The sequence below is a fragment of the Paramacrobiotus metropolitanus genome, unplaced genomic scaffold, assembly GCF_019649055.1.
Source record: "Paramacrobiotus metropolitanus isolate TYO unplaced genomic scaffold, Prichtersi_v1.0 Parri_scaffold0000325, whole genome shotgun sequence".
NCBI lineage: Eukaryota > Metazoa > Tardigrada > Eutardigrada > Parachela > Macrobiotidae > Paramacrobiotus > Paramacrobiotus metropolitanus.
Window position 1 is genome coordinate 39898 of NW_026570545.1, and position 10271 is coordinate 50168.

General features: G+C 42.9%; 2 protein-coding genes across 8 annotated transcripts; both read left to right on the top strand.

Annotated features, from left to right (window-relative positions):
• Positions 1 to 249: 249 nt before the first annotated feature.
• Positions 250 to 7284, top strand: LOC129602083 (calcium-activated potassium channel slowpoke-like). Of its 7 annotated transcripts, XM_055501040.1 has the most exons (23): positions 250 to 513; positions 1280 to 1486; positions 1545 to 1872; positions 2613 to 2674; positions 2742 to 2844; positions 2939 to 3050; positions 3108 to 3259; positions 3354 to 3509; positions 3572 to 3663; positions 3729 to 3839; positions 3912 to 4170; positions 4255 to 4449; positions 4511 to 4614; positions 4683 to 4850; positions 4938 to 5014; positions 5129 to 5288; positions 5350 to 5548; positions 5632 to 5862; positions 6156 to 6420; positions 6503 to 6636; positions 6696 to 6878; positions 6952 to 7050; positions 7139 to 7283. In XM_055501040.1, the coding sequence occupies exons 2-23, from the start codon at positions 1326 to 1328 to the stop codon at positions 7232 to 7234; spliced, it is 3447 nt and encodes a 1148-aa protein (XP_055357015.1). In that variant the 5' UTR covers positions 250 to 513; positions 1280 to 1325; the 3' UTR covers positions 7235 to 7283. The 7 variants fall into 7 exon arrangements, with proteins under 7 accessions (XP_055357015.1, XP_055357011.1, XP_055357014.1 ...); XM_055501036.1 differs by having other exon boundaries at positions 6952 to 7284; XM_055501039.1 differs by having other exon boundaries at positions 2747 to 2792; positions 6952 to 7284.
• Positions 7285 to 7307: 23 nt separating this feature from the next.
• On the top strand, positions 7308 to 10171 carry LOC129602085 (uncharacterized). The gene is made up of 3 exons (XM_055501043.1): positions 7308 to 8955; positions 9039 to 9383; positions 9464 to 10171. Exons 1-3 carry the CDS (start codon positions 7480 to 7482, stop codon positions 10085 to 10087), a joined length of 2445 nt encoding a protein of 814 aa, XP_055357018.1. The 5' UTR covers positions 7308 to 7479; the 3' UTR covers positions 10088 to 10171.
• Positions 10172 to 10271: the final 100 nt, after the last annotated feature.

A 10271-nucleotide genomic window follows, 5' to 3' on the forward strand; every position in this document is an offset into this window, starting at 1 on the left:
GAGCGGGCACTGGAGCGGTACGTGGCCGGTCCTTCGCAGGGGCTCGGACTCCCGCCCAGAGGCATGTTGGGCCAGTCGCTATGGCAGCCTACGAGTATGGCAGCCAGCGACAGTCCCGCTTCCGGTGTGCTGACTCACACCGAGTCGCACTCGCTGTCGAGCGCTAGATCGGCCTCGACTCAGGCAGCTTTCCGCCCAGCCTTTCGTCTCGGCCATCATCGGCCTCGATGTAGGCGGAGCCACGCCTCCTTTCCACATCTCGGCCTATCAGCGTTCGTTCGCTCGTGTTGGATCTGCCCAGTGCCGCATTAGGCTTTTTCCCATGTTATGGCTCGATGTGCCATTCATTTTCATTCATTAGCTGACATTCGGTGATTTCTGATCGACAGCTCACATCGAGCCTTTGTGTTTTGGTTCTCTGTACTTTATTGCTATCCACAATAAAGCCTTCTCACTATCGTGAGCCTTTGTTCGCCTGCTGTCACAAAACTTTGGAGGCTCAAAAAATTAGAGGTAACGGCCCCGCTGCGCGGGGCCGAGTCGAAATATTTAGAAATTTTAGAAATTCTTGAAATATAAAAGCTTTGGAGCCGGCTTTCGAAAAATCTACACTTATTTTGAGGTATTCAAACAGATTTAAAAACATCTTATAAGGTTTCCAGAATTAACAAAAAATTATAAGTTTGATGGGATTAACAATTTTAAATAACTATAGTTTAGGTTGCTAAGTTGCGAAACTTGTATTTGGTCATTCGAGACGTTTCTAGAATTTACTGGAAATTTCTATGAACTTTAAACGCTAAGCACTGAAAGTTTGAAAGGGGTTTTGAAAACGTTCCGGAAACCAAAATTTTTTTCCAAGCTGCAGGTAGGAAGCTTTAGAAGATGCTGGATTTTATAAAATAATCAAAAGCTTCACAAATGGATTCTCGAATTAGGAGATAATTTCCAAAGCTAACAACCTTTAAGTACTAACAACCTTTAAGTACTACAGCTTATAAAAATTTTTTTAGACCTTCTCCAAAACTTATTATTTTTTTAAAGATAAAGGTAGGAACGTTTGCGCGATGCTCTATTTTATAAAATTATCAACTTATTGAAAAAATCAATTTTGATTTAGGAGATAATTTCCAAAAAATAAGGACGTAAGGATATATGAATCTATTGACTATTGATAATCGCGGAAAGCAGAACTCAAAATTACCATATTGATTATGGTAATTTTGATTACTCCGCGGTTTGCCGTCCCGATATTACGCTGACAATGAGATCTGACTAGGTTACAAGGTTGGGAACGAACTATTTCGGATCTTTCGAGCGAATTAATGGATGTCAATTTTACTGTCTATAAGTCAGACTCTGATAGTGGACCAGTATGCAACTGTTCGGATTATTTCTCGGAAGCAGAAGACCGTGCGGGAGTGCAACTGGGAAATATCAGTAATTACCTTTCGCAGGATTTTGCCAGTTATTTCGCTAGAGACAGGTAAGAAATAACGTTATCTGATTTATTTTTGTACATTGCAAATTTTTTGTTACACTAGAAGTTATTATCAATCCTGCGAAGCCCTCGGTCAGCCTCGGTTATGGTGGATATTTCTCATTAGCAGCATACTAAGCTGGCTGACCTTGTATTCTGTTCTGGGGGTGTGGAACACCGTCAAGTGGTGCCGATCACGCAGTTCCAAGCAAGTGCTAAAAAAGAGGGCCTTCACCATCATTGAAGTGGATCCGTCATCATTTTTTGACGACTCCAGCACTGCTGACGACGTCGTGATGATGTCTCGCAGGTGGACCTTTCAGTGGTATCATGTCATGGAAAGGGAAGCCAATCGCATTATAAACTGCCAGACACTAACGGGCAGAGTTGTTGTACGCCTTTTCTTACATAACATAGCTTAAGGGAAGTGGCCCGGTACATGGCACCAAATTCGTGTACATGCACGAAATCTTTCACTTTCGCACACTCCCAAACCCCTTTTTCTCTTGTTTTATGGCATCCTGTAGCCAAATGATTTGTAAACACAGGCCTGGAAACCGTTTGCGTGCGCAACATCCGGTTCGCGAGTTATGGCTGTTAGAAAATTCCAAAAAGTTTAAATACATTCAGGTGTACCAAAAGTCTCATTATGGACTGATCTGTTTCAGATTTTGCACGTAAATGCACTTAACCACATAGAACGTTTTTACACCGGTCCACTGTTCTAGCATTTTTTTCAAATTTTAAAATGAATTTCAAAAATTTCAAAATTCATTTTAAAATTTGAAAAAAATCGTGGAAGCCTGGATCGGTGTAAAAACAGTCTTCATGGCCATGTGCATTTACATGCAAAATTTGAAGGAGATCGGTCCATAATGAGACTTTGGTACACCTGAATGCATTTAAACTTTTGGGAATTTTCTTACAGCCATAACTCCCGAACCGGATGTTGCGCGCACAAACGGTTTTCTCACCAGTGTATACAAATCATCTGACTACAGAATGCCATAAACCGAAAAAAACGGTGTTTGGGAGTGCGCGCGAATGAAAGTTTCCGTGCATGTACACGAATTTGATACCATGTACCGGGCCACTTCCCTTAAGGTGCTCTGCCTGACATGCATACTTACAGGCGATCATTGGATTTTGTGTGGCGATGGTTTCCTTTGGGATTTATTGTCAAGATGTGGCCGAGTATGTTTGCGGACTGAGAACACTACGCTAGAATCGTACTTTATAGTTGGTTCTCTTTACATGACAGTACAGTTCCGGATTTGGAAGTGTGCCGTGCATGGACTTCGACTGTAGAATGGCAAGTGGATTTTGTGTGCAACTTGTTCTTCCTGGTGTACTTTGTTTTACGGGTATGCTAGCAAAGCTGCACTAGCAGAATTGCCGACTTAGTTTTAGTGTGCATTTGTTCTAGTGAATTAAGTATTACATGCTGTGCTTTTTTAGTACTGCGCGTCCAGCCGGAAGTTTGTCTTTCTAGCCGAGGCTTATTCCATAGTGGACTACTTTACCATTCCACCGTCTATTACAGCGATAATACTAGATCGCAATTGGTCAGGTTAGTGGAAAGGCCATAATGTATTCCGCAGAAAAGAAGGGCTCATGGTTATTGCAGGGCTACGATTTCTGCGGGTGCTGCATATACTCTCTATTCCTGACGTCATGCAGTATGTGGGCATCCTTAAGACCAGAACACAAGTCACATTGACCTTTCTTATCTGTCGTCTGGCATGTATAATCCTGGTCGGAAGTGGTGTTTTTCATCTGGTAAATACTAAAGACGAGCATATCGAGCTATCAATTTTTGTTAGTGGGTACACGTAATTCCATTTGAAGATATAACAATTTTTTGGTTAACCAGACAGAAAATTTTAACGCTGTATTGGAACACGGGCATTCTTACTGGAAATTTTTGTACTTCTCCGTCGTCACCATCTCCACCGTGGGATACGGCGACATCGCCCCGGTCACTGCAATGGGCCGTGCATTTGACTGTATATACATCCTCGGAACCATTGTAAGTCTGTCTTATTATTCTTCCCTCGGAAAAAGAATGGTCAGCTGATGTTGTTTCTACAGGCCCTGTTTGCATCATCGCTGCCGGAAGTGGGCAACATGGTGCGATCCAAACTGAAATACGGCGGCGGTTTTAAGCCAGAAACGGGATTAGAGTGAGTTCCTGTATGGGATACTCAAAATATAAGATTTGTTGGTTTTACAAGTTGTTGTATTGCAGACACGTCGTTGTATGTGGACATATCACTTTTAGCATTGCCAACAGATTCTTGGAAAGTTTTTTCAACAGTGCTTACGACACTAGTTATTTGTGTGTTGTTTTTGTCAGTAAGTAAGTTACTTTCCACGTTTGAATTATCGTTTATGGTTATGACGGCCATCGTTCAGTTCGAACCACTTTTAGCCAGGATCCCGATTTGGAAATGGAAGCCCTACTTCGCAATAATTTCGCCCAGGTGGAATACCTTCAAGGCGATGTTCTAAACTCCCTGGATCTCGCTCGGGCCGCCATGCAACGGGCTCTGGCCTGCCTGATCATTGCCGACAAGAAGCCGGAGCAGACGGAAACGGAAGATGCTACTAATGTACTCCGCGTCATTTCCATAAAGAACTTTCATGCGACGACACGAATAATAGCGCAAATCTACCACAAACGTAATCATGTACGTGTGCACGGAAGTATCTGAGACTTCCGTGCTGCCTCTTCAGCCTTTGCAATAAAATTTTCTACTGGATTTCACCGATAGATCCATCTCACGAATCTCTCTAGCTGGAACTCGTTGAGGGGTGACACCATCGTCAGCTTGTTTGAGATTAAAATGGGATTGTTAGCTAAGAGCTGTATTGCCCCGGGATTTTCGACAATGGTATCCAATCTCATGCGAGCCAATCCGGATATCGCAAGTTTTCCTTACAATTTTTTCGGGCACCACGACAATCAGGTTGCTTATCCTGTGCGCTGACTCGATATCTGTGACCAGTGTTCCCATGTGTAGTTTTCAGGAGTTGGACTCTATCTTCTTGTATCATTGCACTGGAAAGAACCAACTACTGATGCAGAAGTTGAGCGACTACTACACCGATATGTCATTCAGTCAAGTCGCTCGGTAGATTACATAATATGATCAGTTTGTTTAAAATGTTACAACCTTCATTTAGAGAATGTTCCATTTAGGCACTGTTACGCGCACCTGGGGGTACTGTTAATCGGCTTGTTCGAGAAGCCGACTTCCTGGGTGGCCGGGATTGAGTTTGGAGATATAATGATCAATCCAAGCGCCATATCGGTGACCACCAACCATATGGGCATTTTCGTTGCATATTCTCAAGATGAAGTCGACAAGTACGTATCTGATCAGAAAAGTGACTGATCACATAATGGTGTCTCTGATGGTCTCTAAAACACCTGGCGCACTGCTACTCAATTTAGAGCTTGGTATTACTGTGATAAATGTCACATCAATACGAAAAGTCCTAATGGCATCACACCGTGTCTGCATAATTCGGGTAGGTGACTTAAGGATGGTTAGTGGTTAACGATGGATAACAGTTTTCCAGATCGGATTTTTTAGCGTTTGAGGATTTTTTCATTCAGTGTAATTAAGTACATTCTATTTCAAGGGAAGCAGAATCCGTACATACTGCAGGAACGCAACCCCATGCGGCGATTCTGGCTGCAGTGCCGACGGTTTCAATTTGGCGGCAATGCAAAAGTCACCACTGAAACCCATTCGACCCGAACTGTCTGGCAGGGCGATGGAACGCAAATTGCAGAAAAACGGTAACCATCTTTGTGTGATGACATAACTTAATATACTTATCATACCTGTTATGTTGGCTAGAGACTTTATTCTTGAAGATATCGTCATTCCGATTCCGAGCGTCTCAGCGACTGCCGAAATCTATCCTGCCTTATCAGCAGGTTCTCTGGCCATTAAATCACAGGAATCTGGGTTTCTAAGTACACAGTCGGAGCTGAGTGCCATTCGTAAGCATCATTGGGTGCCGTCACGCAGTTTCCAAGAAGCAAAAGCCGCAGCAGTACGTTTAAGTAAATTCCCACTCGAAAACATCGAGTTTATACCTACAGGCTACAAAGTTACAAGGCTTTGTTTGATTTACAGGATCCAAAATCCAAGCTAGCCATCCAAACCGGTTTCAGTGGCCATATTGTTATCTGTGTTTTTGCTAAGCCGAACGCGTCCCCCTTGGACTTGTCCGAACTTGTGATGCCGCTAAGATCTGGGGATATTCCATTTGAGCATTTGAAAGAAATTGTTCTGCTGGGAAATACCGTGTACCTTGAAAAAGAATGGAGCACGTTAAGCAACCTTCCTAAAATAACTGTTGTGCGGGTAAGCACAGACGGCAGGCGGCAGTATCGAGAGCATGACGAAACTGGAGAATTATGTGAATGTTTCCCTGCTGTCTTCTTATCAAAACTAGACACACAGATTTTTTCTCGATATTATCTGAATTTTTCTAAGTAATGCTTCAAAATCGAAATACTACAAAATTTTGTTAGCTTATTCATACCTAAATTACGAGTACAATGGCATTATCGAATTCTAATATTTGATGGTTTTGATAGTAAAAGAATTGAACTCAGTTTAATAAAGCCGTTTTGGCATCACATTTTGAATCGTAGGGCAATCCTCTGGAGCGCACGGATCTGGAAATGGTGTCGATTAACGAATGTGACACATGCGTCGTAATTCAGTCTAAGAGTGGTCATTCCAAAGACGAAATTCTTGATGACAGAGAAGTGATCCTCTCTACACTGAACATCAAAGCCATGAAGTACGAAGAAGAACAGAAGCAGCGGGTGGAAAAGCCGAGCGTTCAGAACCTGCAGCCCAGTGAAGAAATAATGGCGGAAATAAAAAAGCGACAAAAGCTTATCACTAATATAGGTACAGTGCCTTCTGGACTACATTCTTCACTGTATTAATTAGTGGACTTGGATTATTAATTGCCTGAACTCCGAACTTTTAGAGCATGACGAGAACATTAAATTTTTGGAACGCGACCGCACCAATGCACAGCGGGACATTCCGTTATACTTATCCAGCTCTTTCGTATCGGGAGCCGTTTTTCTGGAAAGTGTTCTTGATTCCTTGTTAGTAACGGTAAACCGGTTGTTGATCTCAGCGGTTTTTCTCTATTTCTCACAATTTCATTTTGCTAGAGTTATTTTGAACCCTTGGCGTGCTCATTAATTCGGAGTATGGTGCACGGTCGCGCTCAAATGGGAATAATGAGCGAAAACACCGCCAGTGGCAACAACGTCAGCTACATTCCATGCCCTACTGTTCAGCAAGGTTTGCTCAAAGTGATTAGGATGTCAGATCCTATGTTCGCTAAATACGTCGTACGTATGCAACGTATGTATGTATCGAAAGGGTAAGTTGACATAACCGGAGAAAAAAATATTCCATTCATAGAATGGGCCATACAGAAATGTGGTTCTGGAATCCTTTGCCAACGGAATGGTGTGTATCGGCATTGGGCGGCTCGACCGAAAGGTCGGACTGGAGAAAAGTGTCAGTATGACGTATCCGCTGACAAATCCGATGCCTGATTTGATAATGCGTGAATCGGATGACTTGTACCTCTTCGCTTCATATTTAGCTTCGCCTAGTCGGCATAACGAATCGGCATCCCCTCAGCTTCCACCAGGATGTCGCCGTACTATACTCGTTAGAAAAAGTGAACCCAAAGCGTTGACACTGAAAGCGTTTGCCACGAAAAATATGATTAAGCGTGGCAAAAGATGATGTAATGCCAGGGTTGTTATTCGGCACTGTTACGTGCAGTAGCTTACTACTGCCGTCTGTGTTTCTGTAGTTACTTATTTAATAAAGTACGTACTTCTGCTACTACAGTTCACGCTGTAAAGCTTGATCTTATTGGGTAACGGCCAAATGTCGATTTTTGCATGTCCAAGGATAGTTTCAACTTGCTTGTAAAGGATGCATTCCATAGCGGATGTTGAGTCTGCTAGCTATTATGAGCACATTTTTGAATATAATAATCCTGACTCTTTCTTTGATTTAAGCACGCCAGTATTAGTGGACAAATGCCCCGAAACCTATCGAACCATCTTTGACAAACCTATTGGCTCGCACCATAATATCGACGAACTTAAACAGTGGTGGAGCAATCAAAAATCAGATCATAACATCGATTACCGTTACAATTTAGATAAAATTCGTGCCATTCGTCACCATTTAACAAAGCTCATCACGAACAGAATTTCAGAAATGCAATGGAGCTCTACTCACTTGCAGAAGTCTTCCTCCGAAATCGGCCTGATGATGCCTTTAATACACAGCAGCCGTTCACCGACAACTGCTCGGTCCGCAAAAAGTCCACATCGGGTGCCAATTACGCCAAAACTCCATTCAAAAAGAGCTGAGAGGAAACTATTTAATGATGATAACGTTGCAAACAGCATTTCTATGCCGCTCAAAACAGAAGGCCTTTCACCTATGTTTACTGGCAATGAAGATACGTGTAGAAGACTATCATCGTCGTCCCATGGCTCTATAACCATTGATCTTAGCGAAAATTCTAGTACTGCCTCTAGTCATGACATGTCGTCCCTACAAAGCAGTGCCACGTTCTATCTACGCGGAAATGAAAATCCACCTTCTCTATCGTCCAACGAATCCGAATTTGCTGTTCCCATGATTGGACAACGAAGTCCCTCCCTAGAAGAATCACTGTGTCAAGAAGTGAATCGACGCAGTTGCGAATTCCGCAAAGTATCACACAGTAATTCAAGGTCCAGTTACCTCACCGGCTTCGAGCAAGTCGCGGTGACGCTGGATTACGAAGAAGAAGGTGATATCTGTATTACGCCTGCAGAGATTGAATTCGGTTTACAGCAGCTGATTGACGATTCCGTGCATAATTTGACTTGGGCCACAAAAACTTTATTCAAGTATCGCTCCCTCGTGCAAAGTCGTCAGCGATTGGCGGAACTAAAGCACGAAAGTGCTACATTTTTGCCCGTGACCTTCGACGAACCCTGCAGGTTCTTCGTTTCCACGCCACAGTTGCCGTCACAAAAGAGATTATCAAAAGAGGCTAATAAGAGAGACATTGTATCGTTGACTTCGGTGCCCCATGCATTACACGAAGAAAAAGAATACCGTCACGCGGATCCGGTAGAGTCGAAAACCACTTTCAGCGAGTGCGAAGGAGAAAAACAAATATCGTTTCAGAAACGTGACATGAACAATTCGCATACGCAAAAAGAAAGCGATCGCGAAGCACCAAATTTATCACACACTCCCGCCTCGATGGACGACGTTTTCAAAAATCGGATACCAAAGATGGTGGCCAATCAGACTCTGACGCCTGCACAATCCCATATACAAAAAGCAGAGCAGAATTACTCTGAAAAGCAGGAAATTAGCGATTATTCTCCTGGCATCTTTACGGTAGAATACATTTATGGCTTTATAAAATGGATATAGAACAACGAAAAGTGCTGTCATCTGATGCTTTCTTTAAAACTTCACAGGAGGATCATCCTACCGAATGGGGGCAGACATTCGCACTTGGTGCGGTGCCTTGCTCGGAAAGCAATGCGATTTCACCATTGTCGGATTGTTCTTCCTGCACTCTCGAAGCAGAACCATACGAAATGAATATTCACTTTACCAAGCGGCTAAGCAAAGATTCAGAGCATCAGAATCACCCTGACGTACAACTAGATTTTCGCTATCTGAAATCTTGTGCTGACTTCATGCAAGAACTGGAAGCAGCTAGTGGCAAAAGATGTTCTGCTGAGCCGCCGTCCTCACAATGGCTCTCCACCGATAGTTCTGTCCGAGTTGCGCCTCGATTGCATCATTTTAAATCAGCGGTACGTTCTATCTGTACATAGAGTATTCGATGATCAGCATGTCCTTAGCAAACTTGTTAGTCTATGCATTCGTATTTTAGCGTCCGTCAAACTTGTACAATGAAAGCAGTGCCCCAGCGACCAGTCGAGCGCCCTCGGTTTCGGACGAAAACTGTTTAGAATCCCATGCGATTTCGGACGAAAATGGCATCGACTTCGAAGAGGGAGCAGAAAACGGGGCACAACAATCGCTGTTAATCCATTTACCCATAATGACACTTCTCGAGAAAAACGAACCTTCCGCCAAACTGTCATTCAATCAATCCAACGAAATGACTTCAACGTGCATATATTTTTACTGGAATCATAATCTGAAGCAATTCGGATTAGATAAACGTCGTGCCGCAGGAATATATGCAAAAATTGAGATGTTAGAGAAATGCATGAAAGGGATTTTAAACAGTGACTCCGCGGCATCTCGGAGCCGAATACAAGCGAACGATCTGTCCAGAAAAGTTATTGAAAATCTTTGTTTGTCGGGGGAATATCTTCAAATCTGGCCACGCAGTCATCCCGTCGAAGCAAGAAGCATCAAATTAATGGTTATCGTTCCAGATGTTTTGTGTGAGGGGATTTTTGAGGAAAATTTACGGGAAGGATTGTATTATCTGCGTAATATAATGCAGAGCAAAGATAAAGAAATTTTAATTATTTCTAGTAAATAAACCCCGCAGTGCTCCAATTTCGATCACTTCCTGCTACAGTAAAACCTGCCTCTTCGTAAACCTGGTAACCAAATACACATGGAAAGTAAATACGCTGGAAAGAGAACCGACGCATCCCGTAGACGGTAGACTATAACATAGGGGGGGATCATGTACAGTGTATACACCTTGCATAATAGGCTTA

Bases quoted from the DNA above. Each gene is read 5' to 3' on its own strand.
- LOC129602085 (XM_055501043.1), top strand. From the start codon at position 7,480: ATGCATTCCATAGCGGATGTTGAGTCTGCTAGCTATTATGAGCACATT. The intron at 8,956-9,038 runs GTAGAATACATT...AAAACTTCACAG, and splicing joins ATTCTCCTGGCATCTTTACG to GAGGATCATCCTACCGAATG. The intron at 9,384-9,463 runs GTACGTTCTATC...TTCGTATTTTAG, and splicing joins TGCATCATTTTAAATCAGCG to CGTCCGTCAAACTTGTACAA.
- LOC129602083 (XM_055501036.1), top strand. From the start codon at position 1,326: ATGGATGTCAATTTTACTGTCTATAAGTCAGACTCTGATAGTGGACCA. The intron at 4,450-4,510 runs GTTGCTTATCCT...TGTAGTTTTCAG, and splicing joins TCGGGCACCACGACAATCAG to GAGTTGGACTCTATCTTCTT. The intron at 6,637-6,695 runs GTAAACCGGTTG...TCATTTTGCTAG, and splicing joins TTGATTCCTTGTTAGTAACG to AGTTATTTTGAACCCTTGGC.